The following is a 20,302-nucleotide window of genomic DNA, read 5'->3' on the forward strand; positions in this document are numbered from 1 at the left end:
CAGGAGCGTCGTTGCAAGTTCCAACCTGCTTGTGCACATCACGAAAAGCTTGGAAAACGTTGCTAGCTATCAGCGCTGGTCAACGCTTGTCACTACCATAATTCTTTAACGACCTGAACCTCACTCAAAGGAATCGGTGGTGTCTCAGAGGCTAGAGCATTTCCCTTAGGACTTCTCTCTCTCTCTTTCTCTCTCTCTCTCTCTTTCTCTAGTGGGAACATGGTTACAAGTTAGATTCTCGATATTTGCGACTGCGTTCTCATGAGGCCGGAAAGCAAGAAGGCCTGAAATCCTAAATTTGAGTAAGAGATCAAAGCGAGCCAAGAAAGACGTATTCTGGCACCGTAGCCCTCATAACCCAGTTGCACCTTTGCGATGTAAATACTCACCACAATTATCATCAGCAATAAGCGTTCCGCTCAGGCAGTCGTACATTTAGTCTTACTTGGTTTCCTATCACTCCACGTTCTACGAGGTTATTTTCTTGTAACAGCAGGCTTGTACTAATTGTTAATTGCATTTGAAGCACTGAATGAAGATAATTTATTTGCCACTACGCAATTTATTCTCTCCGCGCAGGTAAACACATCGTTCCAGAGGAGAGTGACGTTGACATCTTCATATATGCTCTACATAGAGATCCAAGTGTGTTTCCAGATCCTGAAGTGTTCGATCCCGACAGGTTTCTACCAGAAAATGTTGTACACAGACATCCGTACGCATATGTGCCCTTCTCCGCGGGTCCCAGGAACTGCATAGGTAAGGATCGACTCTGTACTTCTCTCGTCAAATGAGCAAACACAGGCGTGCACATACCAAGAGGCGCCATGCCGCACGTGTACACACATGTGAACGCACACGAAGCATTAGACATCCTCACTGCTGCCTATTCATATTAAATTTAATTTCGTATTGTTTTATTTATCATTAATAAAGGTGCGCCCAACACTACTCTAACTCATACTGCGTGCGAATGTTCGCTTTTTGAATGATATAGAAAGTTTTATGAAATGTTATTACTTTTCTAAAATGATATACGTAACCATTGCTGTCGGCATATTGGCCATGTTTTCGTAATTCTGACTGCCGTGTTTGTTTAAGTACGAGCTTCGTTTCGCTAGTTACTGTGCAATGAAGGAAAGCGAAATGTTTTGATTGAGACATTTCTAGAAAAAGGGATATTGGACGGCGGGAAATTTTTCCCTTGCTGAGTAGCATAGAAACATTAGTAGCATTCATGCCATAGAAAAGCTAAACGAAGTGAAGGTGACTGACATTTTAATCATCTCTAGAGCCATGGGGCACCGAAACTCTCACAGGCGTTTGGTAGTGTTTCTTAGGGGCAGCCAGCTCGGTTAACGGGCACAATTGCTTCCAATCGAGGTTTTTCCAAATTCTGGAAACTCCACGCAGCACTAACGCCATAACGGAAGCATGTCAAAGGCGAATATGCTCCAGCACGCCAGAGAAGGAAATTATAAAAAAAAAATGAAGAAGAAAATCAGTCACGCTATATTGCACAATTTCACTTATTTGTGTACTTATTCCCAAAAGAAAACTAAAAAGCAGACAAGCAGAGCCGAAAATGAAATGCAGCTGTGGACTATTTTTTTATCATGCTACTTCATCATGCCCACCTTCGGGCATCAACAGCTTGGCCTCCGAAATAAAGTTTATTCACTCACTCATGCTACTTATGCCATTCGAACAGATGAAAAAAAAAATTGTTTGTTGCTGACAGACTAGTCATTCTATACCTTTGGAGTTTCATTATAGATTAGCTGGCTGGAACATGTAAAGCAAGTCAAAATTATTTATTTATGATCAACAAAGTTCCAGTAAATAACATTTTACTTGCTGAGAAACGCTACTGCAGTATTCAAACTTGGCATTTCCCAAATCTGAAATTGTGTGTTTTTTTTTTCTAACACAATTATCCGTTAGCCAAAATGACTGACATGTTTTTTATTTAACGAAGTTCTGTGTCATTGATGTTGGTCAAAAATTACGATTCCAATTGACTGTTTGCGGGTTCTGAAGGGGCCCCTCGCTAGGCCACACAGTAAATTTTGCTTATACGCTGGAAGTTGTAACGTGCCCTCTAGGAAGCGCTCTAGCTTAAGAATTTTTCGAATTGGTTCATTAATAGCCGAGACAGAAATATTTCGCTGCCGCGAACCCATGATTTCGGGAGGCGAGCGTCACCGCCACCATAGTTGTTCTCTCCACTTGCGCCTGTCTACCCATCCCAAGCGAAATTCCTTCCCTGCGTTCTCCCATACCGGAGCTGGAGGATCGCGTGACGCAGGCGTCACGGGCCTCACCTTCTTTTTACAGCGAAGCCGTCTATGGCTACCCTCCGGAGAAACCGTGGCGGCGAACAGAAAAAGCCTTAAGGCGAAGCCAAATTTCTCGAAAATGCTCTGTAGCTCTCAATCTAATGCAGGTATCTCAGGAAAAAAATCACACTGAAATTGGCCGCTAAGACGATTCTATCATTACGCCGAGTTTCATTTACGTGTCATGATTAGCTAGTTCACGGTGAAGCTGTACACGTTACAGAATTCTCGTCTGCCGTCAATACATGGGGCATCTACGGAGGGAGTATGGGTACAGAAAACGGCTGTAACTCTTGTTTTAAAAAAGCTATACCGAAACAAATTATATAACAATTGGTTGCTAAGACGACTATAACATTACGCCGAGTTTCATTTACTTTTAATAATTAAAGCAGTTTCCAGGGAAGTTGTAAACATTGTGGAATTCCCCTCTACTGTTAATACATGGGCTTCTAAAGGAGGGAAACGGACAGCCCCATATTTGACCGCTAGAATAAAGCTCTAGTCCTTTCAGGTTTCATTCAGCTAATTATAACTAGGAAGTGTACTCCATCGCAAATTACAAACAAACGTGTTTCATTTCGTGCACTCCTTTGGACTGCGCCCCGGTCAACGCATATCGTCGGTGGCGTCGAGGATCGGTTTAACGGACACTTGCGTCTAAACGGCGCACCGTAACGACTGCGCCTTTAAAGCGACGTCGTAAACACCCTTAGGCGGTAGCTCTGTGTGTATATGACGTAGTGTATATATATGATTCTGTGTATATATATGCGTGACGGAGTGCGCCTGATGTAGTTGAAAGGAGGTAGCGCGCCTGATATAGTTTTGTAGTTGAACTGATGTAGTTGAGGGCATATCTGACCATAGCATACCTATCTGCTTGCTGCCGCTCGGCTTTAGCTTTGCAGATCAACAGCGTGGATCAACTGTAATCGATTTTAAAACGGCAGACGATAACAGTGTGCTAACCTATCTTGCACACGAGTTTGAATTTTTTTCACAGCTAGCTTCCGACGCAGCCAGTGATACTAATCTACTTTGGCTCAGGTTCCAACCTGCTGTTATCCACTGTATTACTAACCTCATACCAACGAAACTGAGGAAATCAACAGTGAACAATCCTTGGAGAACACGTGAAGTGATTCAGGCAAAGCGAAGAATAAAAAGGCTGCGCAGGGTGGTGAAAAACACAAACTGTGAGCTTTCCATTCGGCACAGAATACACTGCGCCAAAGCAGAGTTCAGACAGAAAACAAGAAATGCCAAACAATACTACTTCAGCGTCACCCCTCCTAGTTTTATTAAAAGCATTCCTAACAGGTTTTGGAGGAACCTTCGCATTAATAATTCCACGGCGTCGCACACGGGTCCCGAGGAAAGAGCGGAAAAAGCTCATGCATACAACAATTTTTTCGGCTCAGTTTTAACCACAGATAACGGTATCATCCCTCCTATTTTATCCTTTGGTCCATCAAGCATCGATTGCCTTGAAGTCACAGATGCAGGATTACCCAACCTACTACTTAACTTCGATCCTAAAAAATCCAGCGGCCCAGACGATATTCCAAACGAGTTCCTTAGAAAATATGCGGAATGGTGTAGTAAGTATCTTAGGCTAACTTTCCGCAAATCACTTACTTTGTCTCAACTACCAGACGACTGGAAAATTGCACAAATTATACCCATCCACAAATCTGGAGATGAGTCTTCAGTACCAAATTACCGTCCGATATCTCTTAGTAGCACTTCGTCTAAGTTATTCGAACACATTATCCTAAAACACATAGCCGTTTTCCTTGAGAAACTAAATTTCTTGTCCCCTAGCCAACATGGATTTGGTAGTGGTTTGTACACTATTACTCAGCTAACAGAGGTAGTTCATGACCTCGCACTTAACATCAATAATCGCGGCCAAATGAACATGATTTTACTTGATTTATCGCAGGCCTTTGATTGCGTATTTCACAATATTCGCGCAATTAGTCGCAAAACTAAGAAGTGTAATCGGAGAGGGATCTGCTCTTTCATGGATAAAAGATTTCTTAACAAACCGCTCACAGTTCGTGTTTTTCGGAGGTGTTAAATCACAAACAATTCCTGTAACCTCAGGAGTTCCTCAAGGTTTCGTCCTGGGGCCGCTATTATTTTTAATTTTTATAAATGATTTTACAGAAAACATTGACTGTAGTATCAAGCTCTTCGCAGACGACTGCGTTATTTATAAAGAAATTCACAGCATCACAGACCACCTAAAACTCAATGCATCCCTTGATAAGTTAGTAGACCGGTGCGCTAAATGGCAATTGTCCATTAATGTAAACAAATCCGTAACCATTGCAGTAACACGTAAACGGAACCCGTCCCAATTCGCTTAAACTATTAATGGTGAGCCACGAGCGAATGTGGAACAACATAAGTATTTATACGTTACGTTGACGTCTGACCTCAGATGGGACACACACGTAGCCAGCATTACGGCAGCCGCACTACGCAAGCTTTTCTATGCAAAAAGATGTGTAAGAATGGCACCCGGGTCCGCAAAGCTGCTAACATACACTACATGCGTAATACCTGTGTTAGAACATGCTAACACAGTTTGGTTCCCTCATTCCCTAACTAGTATAACAAAACTGGAGTCAGTACAGCGCAAAGCCATAAGATTTGTGTATAACAAGTATAAACGCACGGACTCTCCCACTAACCGTCTAGCTTCTTCTGGCATTAGGACTCTATCCACAAGGGCAAAGCATGCACGTCTCAAGTTTTTGTACCAACTGCTGCATGACATCTATAAGATAGATGTGTCTAAGTATATCACATTTTCACAGTCGCGCCCGACTCGTCATAAGCATAAATACATATTAACTGAATATTCTGTCATCAATGACTCGTTTGGGCAATCGTCTTTTCCACTTAGGATACGCGAATGGAATCGCTTAAATCCCGATGTCACGGACGCCGAAACAGTGTCCGCTTTCCCTGTAAAGTTAGAACATGCATCTAACCTCTAGTACCATCGCCATTGCCGCGCACCCTCTCTCATTTGAAAGCTAGTTCCCTTTTCTTAGATTCCTGCCCTTCTACAATGTATTTCCTTTCCTAATATTTGCTGGTGATGACCGTTGAATGTGTGTCGGTTGTCTTGGTGTAAGAGAATGCTCATGCTATTGCACATAATTTTGTTCTTGTACTTTCACTTACTTGCTTTTTTATTCCATTCCCATTTTTGTAACAGATTGCAATCCTGTGCCTGGCTGTGCTTCACTTTTTTTTATTTGTAATATTATTTTGCGCTGTTTGCACATTGTGCATGATCGATAAGGCATTGATTTTCCTTTCTTGGCAAACTGGTTGTAAACCATCCTCGTGGTTGTGCGTCATTTCATGTGCGCAGCATGCCCGTTTTCGAAATGTTAATTTGAATTTGTGGGTGTTCTTTGCCTTAAATTCTTTGTATGAAGCTTGCTTTCTTCTCTTTTTTTTCACAATGTGCTTGATTGTGCACTGTTAGACTTTATTCTAAGATTGATGTTCTTGCTTGAAAAAATGCCTAGACCACATTTATTGCTTTAATGCTACCCTGGCGGATATGCTTCGGTATTTCCTTGCCGATTCTTTCTTGTTTCGTATTTCTTTCTTTTTCTTTTCAAACATGATTGTCTTTGTAATGTCCACCTGCTATGCTCTCAATTGAGAGTACCAGTATTGAAAATAAAAAAATAAATAAGATAAATATATCTTTGTATTTCGCATAACTAACATATACATAATTATACGCATAGTTACATATCACCATCGCAGCTTTGCTGATCAACCACCTTCGCAGGGTAGAATGGCTCCTCAATTTTCTTTTTCTCTCGCTTTCTTGCTGCGCGGCGCACTTCCACTGACGGTGCCGCACGCGAGCTGTTGCGTTTGTCTCATTTCGAGCTGCACACGATTTCGCGCTATGCACGAGAACACCTGACTAGTGGTATAATTAGGGTAGAGGCTTGGGCGAGTTGGTCTTGGTTCATAACGGCGGTGTTTGCGTAGCGCACGAAATTAGGAAAGGAAGGACAGAGATTCTTTACCCGTCTTTGTCCTTCCTTTCCTACTTTCGTGCGCTACCGCAAACACCCCCGTTATGTAGCGGTATAAGTAAGTGCTACACGAACACTGACGCAGATGGAAGCGGATCACAGAGCAGGATCGTGCGCTGGAACACGGTAGAAAATGCCGCAGTTTCGCTCTCAGCGTGCTCTACGGCACGACGTGGGAACAAGCTGAACGTAACGGAACGGAAGTAGATATCTCTTGCTGCGGTACGAAGTCAAAGAAAGACACGCAGGCATTCAGTTTGTGTGTTTTATTTGCTTAATTGACATAATTCTCAGTTATGATAATTCTCAGGCACGTGCCACTGTGAGCGACGTCACAGCACAGCGAGCTATTTAGGCGCGCTCGCGATATTGACCTCGAATGTCTGGCTGGGAGCGGGGCGCGCGCGAGTAGATGGGCGCAGAGTGTTTGGTTTGAAATTTTAGCTCTTTTCACGGCGCGTAGCGGTGTAATACTTTGCAGGCACGATCGTTAGCGCGCATTGTATTCACTGCGATTGTCAGTTCGAAATGGTCAGACCTGGGAGGCACCTTTTACAGAGTGAACCCTCCTGCGATTGCGCTAATCGACTTTAATGATCCGTCGACTGACCTTCTTTACCACTACAGCCGGCTTGCCAGTCGGTGCGTTTCTTTCCTATTTCGTTTTTTTTTTTGCCGATCCTGACCACGGGCTATATAAAGATGTGTGCACAAATGTGGCAAATGAGCTTATCTTAATTTCATCTTTATGTGAAATTATGATGCCCGACGGTACGGAGCGACGCACCACTCTCGCCATATCGCCTTCCCACGTCACGCTTCCATTAAGAAGCGAAAACTGCCATTTTCCTAAATGAAGATCCTGCACTGGCTATACCATTGACGACTGCAATTAAGCATCGTCATTTTAGAAGGGGAATCAACGCCTTAGAATGTTTTGGCGAATTGTATGCAAACATCTACGGTAAACCTATATGCCATAAACTCACTATACAGAAAGTTAAGTGATATTTTGTTAAGCGATTAATGATTAGTGATTGGTGAATTGTGCTGTAGCGAAAGTGCGAGAGGTCAGTTAGAGGTAATCTACAAATCTTTAGGCGTGATGGAGTATCGCCAAAACTGAAATGATAGCGCTGCAACAAACAAAGTGGATGTAACGCAGTCGCACAAATCCGCTGTCCGGAAACTTATCGAGAAGTTGTAATAAGTGTTTGTTTTATTTGTTCTTGCAGGTCAAAAGTACGCTTCGATGGAAGTTAAGATCATCGTCGCTACCCTTCTTCGACGCTTCTTTTTGAAGGCCGTTGATCGGCGAGACCAACTGATGCTCACGTGCGAACTTGTGTTGAGGCCAGTGAATGGACTCAGAGTTGAGTTTACGCCACGGTCACGGGGCATCTGATTGGATTCCTCTGGCCTAGTTCTTGAGTTACCGAGTTACTCTTTCTTGAGTTACGTAGCGGCAACTGTCTCGCGGGTCTTTCCGCTAAGAACTACAATCGCAGCAAGATCATTGATTAGGAAACAAAGTGGGCAATGCTGACCTCGCACGCTTGCAACCATAGGAATGAAGATGTTGCCACTTGCTTCGAGAGTGCCCTGGGTATTGCACTGTTAGTTTTAGACCGAGGGTTGACGGTACGCGTACAGCGTTGGATGACCGGCCATGAATCCCCTAGAAACTCTTAACGTAGATGGACATAATAAATCTACAATGAAGTAACATTCCTTTACAGGCTACATGGTAACCCAGAACAGCGTATTCAAGATAGAGCAAGTACTAGTTAGTTAGTTAGGGAAAACATTATTGAGCTCTAGTAATTATGTTCTTCTGCGGCTGGGGCGGATTCTTCAGGGGAGTCTTCCTCCTTGTGTCTTCCCCGGAGGTCTTCACCCGCTGCTTCGTCCGTCCTCTATCGCAATGGTCGGCTGCCCTCAGTCCAGGGCTCCGCTGGTTCTGCTGTCCGTCGTGCACGCCGCAATAAACCAGCGTTTCGCTACAAGACTGTACGGTAGTCAAGGCTGAAGAAGTGGCCGTTGATCTAGCGGCAGCGGAGGGCTATCGGATCGGACAGTCGCTAACAATACTGTCGGACTCGTAAACAGCCTGCCGCAACTACTTGCATGGCAGAATCAGTCTCCGAGGTCTCCACATACTCTGCTCAGAAAGTGCTAGAAATATTGTGATGGGGAACTGCTTCAGAGGTCATCATGGTTTCATGCGCCACTGTAAGAAAGGACACTTGAACTTCACCCTGAGTTTTTTTGTTACAGTGAAGTGACTCCAAATATCATGCAATATCACCCAGACCATTTTTACCAGACCTGGTGTATTCAAAATTGTTACATTGTTACAAAAGCTCTCTGTTTATATGCACAAACTTGTACGCAGCGCATCATCGTTTATTCGTAGAACAAATGGCTACGTTGTACTGCCTTGAATCTAGCTGCTATACTAGGAGTCATAAAACGCTATTACCAGCTGCAAATGGCCATAGACCAAAGAGAGATACCATGCTCCCACGTTTTAAACCATTTATTACGAAGGACAGTTCAATATACCATGATTCACTGAATATAATAGTGTCTTCTCTCTGGGTTTTGTTGTCCGAGCGTTCCTGGAAAATGGCCCTATTTGCCATTTTGGAATAGGGTTGCGTTTATATAAGATACTTAGATTTTCGAAGATTTTAATGGCGTCAGATACTCCTTTTCACATATAGTTACTACAACAAAAGGCCACATAAATGGAGCATTTGTATAAAAGGCACCAACGCCTAAACTACACTCACCTAAATAAATCGTGCTATATGCTGCAGCTCAGTAAATCCAGCTGACAAAAAATGGCGCAAGAAGATCCTTAAAGGTAAAGTTCAGTCACCTTAATATACTCTGGACAGAGCGCAAATGAAAACAGGGAGTAAGGTCGTACGCTAGTGAACTTTCTTTTTCGTCTCAAGTATCTGGCTATTTTACTATACAACCATACAGTCCGGCCATCTTGGGCACGTATTCTTTTGCCTCTTATGGTGCTGGGCAGTGACTAGCTGTGCATTTTGTTTCCCAGCATGTCCTCTGTCAGAGGTGAGCAGGCTGCACCACGTTTGACTATAGGGCTGACTGCAGGTACTGCCAAGCACCACCCGTGTTATGCAACCCAAGCCACGGTATCGGGCTGGGCCGACATAATTATCATCTCCACTCTGCAGCACTTATGGCATTGCTTCGTCGATAGCTCAAGGCTTGAAACATGGAGTCATGGTGGTATAGACGGTTGCGAGCTCATTCTGTAAAATTGCGCTAACCGAAGCAGGAAGCGGGGGGGTGGAATTAGTATTAAATATATTTTTGTCCCTGCGTGCTTTAAAACAGAGAGATGGACTCCATAACGTAATCTCACGGCCATTGCTAGAGCTTTGAGGCGTAAGACGCATTGCTTTGGGACAATTGCACTGTAGGAAGTGACTGGCGGCACGGTCCGCATCGTCAAGTATGTACTGTCATGTGGGCTTTCAGCCAAGACTGCAATTACGCTACGAGCACTTACTTTGCGAACACATTCAATTCCCTTTGCCATAGTTATTAATGCGTGTGCGTGGATGCGTGTGCGTGTGTGTGTGCATGTCACAACTACGGTCGTTCAGCGGGCGCGCCAGCTGGCACCGAATGAGCAATATCGCCAACCCTTTTCTTTTCTACATGCAGTTCAGTAACAAATTATGTACTGTTAAAACAAATGGCTCCCGCTTAATTAAGCTCACGCGCCCTCGTAGCTGTTATATGTGCTTTTTTGCCGCTAAAGATTTCTTCTATTCCTCCTGCATATCCAGCTTTTCTGGACACGTAGCAACTAGCGCCCCAAGCGGCCGTGGCACGTAGCTAGCGCGTTTACAATGTAAAGAGCGGGTTTTTCGCGAATAATGAAAGCTGCGGGTCGAATATTAAAAAGGACAGGTGACAGATAGAAGACAATCCACATGAGACAAATGAAGTGATCGCGCTGAGGGAAGCTAGAATTTTGTTTCCAGAGCGGGTAAATATTCAGCAATGGAAGCCTATGGAAACGACGTAAATTTGTGCTAGGTTTATTAACTTGGCATTTACCTTAAGTTTAGACTGTACATATATGAATCGAGAGCAAATCTTACAGCTATGGATCCCATCATGCTTGACCCAGCCGGCATTCGTGCTATTATTAACAGACTAAAACGATCATCTTCATGTGGTCGGGATGGCATCAACGCTAAATTCTTGCAAAACACTAATGAGTACAGCTCTATCATTTTGAATTACATTTTCACCAAATCGCTCAACGATGGATGCTTGCCCAAGGATTGGAAAGTAGCCAAGGTCGTGCCTTTTTACAAGTCTGGTGACGCACACAACCCAAGCAATTATCGTGCGATATCACTAACATCTGTTCCCTGCAAAATATTAGAACATGTCATATTTACTCACTTAGTTAACTTCTTGGAAGTCGAATAACTTTTTTCATCCATCCCAGCATGGTTTTCGTAAACATTTTTCTTGTGAAACATAGCTACTAACATTTACTAATGACCTTCACGCGTTCCTTGATGCCGGCCTCATCACTGATTGCATATACTTGGATTTTGCGAAAGCCTTTGATAGTGTAAACCATGAGCTCCTTATACTAAAACTAACCAGCCTTAACATTGACCCTTTAGTACTGCACTGGATACGCGACTTTCTTTCTAACCGGACTCAATTCGTCACGGTGAATGGAACCGATTCCCTGGAGGCACCTGTTTCCGCCGGAGTGCCACAGGGTTCAGTCTTAGGCCCATTACTATCTTTGATTTATATTAATGATTTACCTACTAGCATAGCTTCTTCTGTCTGTCTTTTTGCTGATGATTGTGTTATCTACCGCAACATTTCTAATTACACTGACACAATAATCCTTCAAAGTGACCTAAATAATATTTCTGCTTGGGGTCAAACGTGGAAAATGAAGCTTAACATTCTTAAATTTAAATCAATGAGAGTAGCGCGTAATAACATGCCTTGCCCAAACTACCTTCTTCACAGCACGGCGTTAGAATCTGTAACTACCTATAAATACCTCGGTGTACATATTACTAATGACCTTTCATGGAAGTACCACATCGAGCACGTAACTTCAAAGGCCAATCGCATGCTTGGGTACCTGAAAAGAAACTTCTCTCTCGCACCTTCATCACTCAAGCGACAGTTGTATATCACTTATGTCCGATCTAATCTCGAATATGCATCGTCAATCTGGGACCCTGGCCTTGCAACTCTTACCAATAACTTGGAGGCAATGCAGAATCGCTCAGCACGTTTTATCCTAAGTGACTATCATCGAACTTCCAGCGTAACTAACATGAAATCGATACTTAATCTGCCCCCGCTTGCAAATAGACGGAAACTATCTCGACTTGCATTGTTTCATAAGATCTATCATCATAATCATGTTCTTAGGACGCGTCTGATTAAACCGCCTAATTTTGTTTCATCTCGACTTGATCACAACCATAAAGTCCATGTCCCTCACCAAAACACTGCAACATACTCGCACTCTTTCCTGCCCAAAACCAGCCTCGACTGGAACAATCTTCCCGCCTCATTAGTTAACATTACCAACTGTGACCATTTTCGTGATGCTCTTTCCAGCGAAATTTAACGCATTCCAACTTTTTTTTTTCTCTATGTTGGTTGGAAACTTCATCTTTTAGTGTCTCAATCGGTTGCAATGGTATGTTCTTGCTGTAATCATTGTATAAGCCGTGCATGACAGTGTGAATTTTTGTTATTAGAAATTACATTCATTCCCATTTTTTGAAATTTTTGATTGTGTATGTGCAAATAACTGAACTAATGTTGAATGATTGACCCCCTCCCCTCTATAATGCTTGTATGCCTTGAGGGTACAATAAATAAATAAATAAATAAATAAATATTTACATACACAACGATGTCATGCCCGTCGTCGACGGCCTGCCTGACTGGCCTGGTCTCCCATGGTGAAGTTGCACAGTGTGCTGCTGTCTCCTTGCTCACGTCAAACCTACTCAAGTCATTCCTTAATTGACTTTCTGCAGCATCCACGGGTCCCGCGGACCGGCGGAAGGCGCGGGCTTCTCCACCATAGGGAATTTTCGACCAATCAGGCAGGCCGACAGCATCCTATAAGAGCCCGAGTTTAAGAGGCCGAAAATGGTCGCGTAAACACTCCGCATACAAAATCAATTCGTCCATAATTCATCAATTTCTGACGCCCGATACAGCCGAGCGTGGGTGGAGAGGGCGCGACACGTACACGTAGTGACGTCAGGTGCGGCGGCGTCGGCCGGGCGGGAGCACATGCCCGAGATGCCGTCGCTGTCGTTTCTGCACAAATGCTTCCCCCGCATCGAGGAGCCTACAAGATTTGCGGAAAGAAAGAGGAGGGGCCCGTGCCGAGCTACTGGTGTAATTGCCGTTAATGGCACCTTCACTAAGTATTAGTTGAATGTTAGGTTCAGATTGTTTATTTCTCACGGCAATCAATTTTTAATAGTTATTTGAAGGGGGCGTTCGAAACGAGGTTCCACAGTGCCTTGCATTTTACGCCTCGATGTATTCGTTTCTATCTAATGATTCGGGAATCGAGTGGAAGCCGTGCGTGCCATCCAACAGCATGCTGATACAGGCACGGCATCGAAGCGTAACCGTCGAGGCGCGCCGAAAACGGAGGAGGAGGGAAGCAGTTCGCCCTACTTTCCCTTCAGACACTTCAGGCGCTTTGCGATACGCGATAACCTTCGCCGCGACCGTCAGCAGCAGATTAACCGAACAGTGCACTAGAAATGTATCAAGCGCGATAAGCACCCGCGCGAGAGCGAGCGTGAAGACTGTCGTCACCCAAGGCACTCGCGAAGCGAACGCGCGGCGCGAGATAGCAGCGCCGCGTGGCGGCCCCGCTGCCGCTCCCGCACCCGCGCTCGGAGCCGTGGTCTCTCCACTTTTGCTCCCGACTGTACCAACTGTACTTCAATAAATATATATACACGTGCGGGGTACCTCGGCTGCATTGCTCCTTGCTTAGATTTTCAACCAGTCTTTCCACGCGATCTCACGAAAGTATTTCTTTTCATGCCTCTGTCAGTGGTTCGTCTTTTTACACACACACCCATTTCACCGTGGGAATTTAACGAGATAATATCGCACGACACACGTATCTACACGCCCATATACATATTTCTCCGGGCTTTCATATTTTTCTTTCTTTTTTCGCAACTTGGCGCTCCGAGTAGTTAACTGATAGCTCTAAATGCTTTCTTTGCCAGCACCATGCCTTTCGAGCATGCCTTGTTTTCCTCCTTAGCTCAGTTTATTTTTTATGTCAAACATCGCGCCTTGTATTCGATGTATTGCTATTATGTAATTTTTTTTCTACATGCTTTGTAACCAATCCTGCCTAAGTCCTGTTACGCGACGCTGATAGTGCGCCTGAAGTAATAAGTAAATTGCAGGGCGTTACTTTCCATAACCACGGTCTGAGCAATCCAGAAGCCGTATGGGGGCTCAGGATTATCAATGACTAGGTGCGATTCCTTACATTGCTCTCAAACTTGGGTAAACGACGCCTTCTGCATTCCAACCCGTTCAGAATACGGCTGTCACTGCCGCAAATTGAACCCGCCGTCCCGCTTTAGGCAGCAACGAAGCTTCTCATCTCTGCAACCGCTTCGCAAACTTTATTTATTTTTTTTATTTCAGGATACCGTCAATCACTCTTGTGTCTTTTTTTTTTTTCTCCTTTCATTGCACTTTCCGTTGATTTTTGATCGCATCAAGGCTTTCGGAAGGCGTCAAGCATAGTATATAAGGTTTAAGGCCCGAAAACAATACAGGTGGTATGACAGACACCGCAGTGGCTAGTACGTGATTAATGTCCAGTTGCTCTCGGTACAGGACAAGGATGGTAAGAACTCGAATTAGCCTAGAATTAGCCTAGACCTGAGGAGGGAACGGAAGAAATTGGTACATAAGAAGCCGATTAATGAGTTAGCGGTAAGAGGGAAAATAGAGGAATTCCAGATCAAGCTACAGAACAGGTATTCAGCTTTAACTCAGGAAGAGGACCTTAGTGTCGAAGCAATGAACGACAATCTTGTGGGCATCATTAAGGAGTGTGCAATGGAAGTCGGCGGTAACTCCGTTAGGCCGGATACCAGCAAACTATCGCAGGAGACGAAAGATCTGATCAAGAAGCGCCAATGTACGAAAGCATCTAACCCTACAGCTAGAATAGAACTGGCAGAACTTTCGAAGTTAATCAACAAGCGTAAGACAGCTGACATAAGGAAGTATAATATGGATAGAATTGAACATGCTCTCAGGAACGGAGGAAGCCTAAAAACAGTGAAGAAGAAACTAGGAATTGGCAAGAATCAGATGCATGCGTTAAGAGACAAAGCCGGCAATATCATTACTAATATGGATGAGATAGTTCAAGTGGCAGAGGAGTTCTATAGAGATTTATACAGTACCAGTGGCACCCACGACGATAATGGAAGAGAAAATAGTCTAGAGGAATTCAAGATCCCGAAGGCAACGCCGGAAGAAGTAAAGAAAGTCTTAGGAGATATGCAAAGGGGGAAGGCAGCTGGGGAGGATCAGGTAACAGCAGATTTGTTGAAGGATGGTGGACAGATTGTTCTAGAGAAACTGGCCACCCTGTATACGCAATGCCTCATGACCTCGAGGGTACCGGAATCTTGGAAGAACGCTAACATAATCCTAATCCATAAGAAAGGGGACGCCAAAGACTTGAAAAATTATAGACCGATCAGCTTACTGTCCGTTGCCTACAAAGTATTTACTAAGGTAATTGCAAATAGAATCAGGAACACCTTAGACTTCTGTCAACCAAAGGACCAGGCAGGATTCCGTAAAGGCTACTCAACAATAGACCATATTCACACTATCAATCAAGTGATAGAGAAATGTGCAGAATATAACCAACCCTTATATATAGCTTTCATTGATTACGAGAAAGCGTTTGATTCAGTCGAAACCTCAGCAGTCATGGAGGCATTATGGAATCAGGGTGTAGATGAGCCATATGTAAAAATACTGGAAGATATCTATGGCGGCTCCACAGCCACCGTAGTCCTCCATAAAGCAAGCAACAAAATCCCAATAAAGAAAGGCGTCAGGCAGGGAGATACGATATCTGCAATGCTATTCACAGCGTGTTTACAGGAGGTATTCAGAGACCTGGAGTGGGAAGAATTGGGGATAAAAGTTAATGGAGAATACCTTAATAACTTGCGATTCGCTGATGATATTGCCTTGCTTAGTAACTCAGGGGACCAATTGCAATGCATGCTCACTGACCTAGAGAGGCAAAGCAGAAGAGTGGGTCTAAAAATTAATCTGCAGAAAACTAAAGTAATGCTTAACAGTCTCGGGAGAGAACAGCAATTTACAATAGGCAGCGAGGCACTGGAAGTCGTAAGGGAATACATCTACTTAGGGCAGGTAGTGACGGCGGATCCGGATCATGAGACGGAAATAATCAGAAGAATAAGAATGGGCTGCGGTGCATTTGGCAGGCATTCCCAAATCATGAACAGCAGGTTGCCATTATCCCTCAAGAGAAAAGTATATAATAGCTGTGTCTTACCAGTACTCACCTACGGGGCAGAAACCTGGAGGCTTACGAAAAGGGTTCTACTCAAATTGAGGACGACACAACGAGCCATGGAAAGAAGAATGATAGGTGTAACTTAAGGGATAAGAAAAGAGCAGATTGGGTGAGGGAACAAACGCGAGTTAATGACATCTTAGCTGAAATCAAGAAAAAGAAATGGGCATGGGCAGGACATGTAATCAGGAGGGAAGATAACCGATGGTCATTAAGGGTTACGGACTGGATCCCAAGGGAAGGGAAGCGTAGCAGGGGTCGGCAGAAAGTTAGGTGGGCGGATGAGATTAAGAAGTTTGCAGGCACGCCATGGCCACAATTAGTACATGACCGGGGTTGTTGGAGAAGCATGGGAGAGGCCTTTGCCCTGCAGTGGGCGCAACCAGGCTGATGATGATGATGATGCTCTCGGTATTGGGTTCTTCCACTCACTGCCATGAAATATGACTGGAAGGTAACCGCCTACCTGCAGTTCCCGGCAATTTCTACTTGGAACGGGACGACAACGTCCCTGTGGTTCACGAGTTCGCTGGAGCAAGTCGATTTGCGCTGACCGCCAACGCTTCGTCAGTGATCCAACACTCATCCACGGCTACAGATCATCCCAGATCATGCTGGGCAGTGCCCAGTTTCAGACAGAGCGCTCAGTGTGCGAGAGCTGGCTCTGCTGATCTTCGGTTCTCCGTCAGCATCGTCATCACGCAGCGCCTAGTTCATAAACAACTGTCGTCACCCGAGTGGTTGCAGTGGGCATGGTCGAGCAGCAGCAGTGCTGTCGACTGAAAACCCGTTTCTTCTTATACAGGGTGGTAATTTTCATTCCTGTCACTTTAAAAAATCAAATAGCGCGTTTCTGCTTCTTGTACCGTGCTCACGCATTCTTTACTTATTTGCAAATGTCCTCACGTAGAAAAACTGTTACCTTTTAGCGCTAACGTGCAATCTAACCCGGGTCCCGTTGATTGCAAGTCTTCTTAATGTACTGGTTGAAGTGCTTAAAGCAATTAAAACACACTTAGACGCACGCCATAACGAATTAAGGGGACACTAAAGGCAAATACTAAGTCGACGTCGAATGTTTAAATATCATTCTGGAAACCTCGCAACGCTTGCCTCGTGCCAAGAAGAGACTTAGTTTACGAGAAAATTGCGTGTGAAGGGTCCGAATACCTTTTTCGAAATTCACATCTCCCGGGGGAATCGTGACGTTACATACGCCATCACGAGCCCGTCGGTGAGTAAAACGGCCCCCGACAGACGGCGATACCGAGCCAAGATAGAGCGGTGGACTCGCCGCTGCAGCTGCTTTTTGGTCAATTAAGTGGCGTAAGCCGTTCGGGCATCCCGCGACATCACATGGAAGTTGAATCCTCCGCTACTTGCAGTTTGTGCGAGTTTCGTGAACCAGCAAAACCAGCGTAGCACTATACGCGATAACGGAACTACTGAAACGCGAAAGCGTGGGCCGCGCGAAGTCGAGCGAAAACGGAACTATTCTACCACACGCGTCGTTGCCAAGGGTAGCTTCCATGAGTTCGTTTTTCTAAACATAGTATTGAACTGGACAATAGCCTTTTATTTCGTCTCGTAATACAATACAAGGATGTTTTTTGCAACGAGTGGTTGAGTACTAGTGGCAGAATTTAACTCAGTAGGGCTTTCATTATCGGGTGAGTACTAGAATGTTTCTGGGGAGTCTCTAATCGTGTGCCGCAGTTACCTCAATTCCTCGATTATTAAGTCTCTGTTCGGGATAATATTGATGCCTTAGAGATTCTCGAGCACTAATCTATCACTTTAGCTTGACTTAATATTTGCCTTTAATGCCCCTTTAAAAGGGGTACTTGACGAGGTGAAGTCGAGTCAGGCGATGTTAAAACAAACGGTCTCTGATGTCAACTCAACATTAGTTGCAGTAGCTGCCGTAGAACTTCGTGTAAATTCGTTGTAGCGAGCTCAACCAGGCGACGTGCAACACGTCACAACCAGTGCGTCGGAACGGAGCGTGCACGAATTATATTTTTGACCCGAACGAAAACGTAACCGAAACGTCATTTATTATTTTGTTTCCGAGTGAAACCGAAATATTTTTTATCGGCTTTTGGTTTAAGGCATAGAGTTTCATATTAGTATAACTAGAGGGAAGGAAATCTAGAACTGCGATCGTTCTAACATCATGTGAATGATGTGAAATACAGGCTACGGATTGGCATTCTGTTGACTTGGTAACTAGTCTACCAGTATTTTTTGGCAGTTTTGGTTTCACTCCAAATGAAATTGCTATAACGTTCAGTGGGACAGTGCAACGCAAAGCTCGAAGTGGCGATAGCACGCTGAGCCAGTGGTTGGGACGATGTTTGCGTCGCGGTGTGGTGTCGAAGTCCTGACGAGAAAGCGACGACATCGTAAACGTTGAAAGAACATGTTTTGAACGTTTGGACCTTGATTTGTTAAGTGTGTTAGGTTGGCACTGTAGCGTTACGTGCTTTATGAAACTTCAGAATAGGAAAAAGAAGGCACTACTGATACAAGGCATAGACAGTTGTACTTCTAGTAGCTCAAGAATCAAATTTTATTGAGAGCTTCATTATGAATTGTTCGTTTACGTGCTCATTGAAATTCGTGTTTTAGGACTTTGAGAACACAAACTTACTTGTGGTGGAAAGGTTGCTGCTTCCTGGCTGTAGTCTAGTGTCGCAAAATGGGTAAGTGCAAAGCCACGCCATAACGCTTCAGAAGTGGTACGTCAATATAAAATATAATGAAGCATACTCATAGGAGGCTACAAGCGTCCTGGCTAGCACTGCAGCAGATGTGCTTAAATGTACTTGAAGACGTTCAGCAATCGTGACAGCCGACGCAGCCTTTCGAAAGCGCGAGAGAGTTCGCAAGTACCCGTCGTCTGCGAGAAGTCTCGCGTTTGCAGCGCGCAGGCGTCGTAGCAGACGACACTTGTAGCATTCCTCTCAAGGGCGCAACACTTTCTCACAATACAACATTTCTTTTCCATAGATACTTGATGAGTATATTTATATAAGTACATGCATGGTTGTTATTGCTGCTGTAAAAATAAATAAATAATTATTTTCTGGCGCTAAATCGGGAAGAAAATCGCAGAAGGATGCATACCCTGGTGTGCCCTGGTGGCAAACCATAGTAAATCGTGCTTCAATCTCAAAGTCATACAAAGTTCATGTAAGGTGTTGTGCATTATATAAGACACTGCAGAAATAAAATTAAATTTTACGCGATAATATTTGAGTATAGCTTACTTTACTGCGCCGCAAGCAAACGCCACTAGTCTAAAGATCGAAGTCAATCCGAAGCCTGCACTTCCCATCATTCCCATGTAGGTTGAGGCAACGCTCATAAGAGCCCCCGTAGACACTAGCACCACGGTTGCCTCTAGGGTATTTATTTAGAAACTCTATGGTTTGAGGGGAAAGTCGGCCATCCGAAACAAGCGACGTCAGGCAACGTCAATATCAGTGCGTATCTCAGTCATGGATGGTGCGAGCGATAGCCGGTCCAGAGCTTCACTAATCTAAACTTCTCCCTCGGTGCACTGGCAGGTCCACGCCGTAGCAAAACCTAGGGCTTGCACGCTCAAGGGCACATCGTTTCGTTTTCTATGCATATAACGCTTTGTTACTGAAGTTTTATCGTTCGTCTATGTTCGTTTAAGGTCATTTTATAGGAACAGTGGTCTCGCATTCCTGCGAGTACACTCGATGACGTGCTGCTTCGGAGATCATACTCGGTGCCTTAACTCAAGGCTTTGAGCATGATCTCAGAATTCATAATGCACTTGTTGAGAAAAATAAATGCTATCTTTTTATCGTTATGTTGCTTCGAAGATTTCTTACATGCAAAGAAAAACCGTTATGAACCATTACGGATATTTTTTTTTTCGTTCGGGAGCAGGGCCAGAACGTACCTTTCTTTTAGTGGGACGAAACTAAAGCCAGAGCGAAAAACACTTCGTTCCAATACCCTGGTCATAACTGATCTGATACTATTCGGGAGGAGAATGCTGAACTGTGGCCATGCCTCAATGATCTTGAGGCCAGGTCATGGCGTGAGAAGCTTATATAAAATATCCGGCTTTCTGACACTGCAGCTGAGACTTGGGCTCAGTCGGAAAATAAACTTCGCTCAATTATGACACCTCTTGGCATTCAGCGGCCGTCTGATAG

General features: G+C 44.3%; 2 protein-coding genes across 2 annotated transcripts in view; one reads left to right on the top strand and one right to left on the bottom strand.

Moving 5' to 3' along the window:
• LOC135912484 (cytochrome P450 4C1-like) overlaps positions 1-10,584 on the top strand; it is a 38,863-nt gene extending 28,279 nt beyond the window's left edge. The window contains exons 10-11 of the mRNA XM_065444924.1: positions 580-759; positions 7,660-10,584. Of these exons, the coding sequence (XP_065300996.1) occupies positions 580-759; positions 7,660-7,829 (350 nt within the window). The 3' untranslated portion in view covers positions 7,830-10,584. The remainder of the gene's footprint in view (positions 1-579; positions 760-7,659) is intronic.
• The window catches only part of LOC135912483 (cytochrome P450 4c3-like), a 135,293-nt gene that overhangs the window by 41,328 nt on the left and 73,663 nt on the right, over positions 1-20,302 (bottom strand). The window lies entirely within an intron of this gene.

Source organism: Dermacentor albipictus, chromosome 1 (genome assembly GCF_038994185.2).
Source record: "Dermacentor albipictus isolate Rhodes 1998 colony chromosome 1, USDA_Dalb.pri_finalv2, whole genome shotgun sequence".
In the NCBI taxonomy this organism is placed as follows: Eukaryota; Metazoa; Arthropoda; class Arachnida; order Ixodida; family Ixodidae; genus Dermacentor; species Dermacentor albipictus.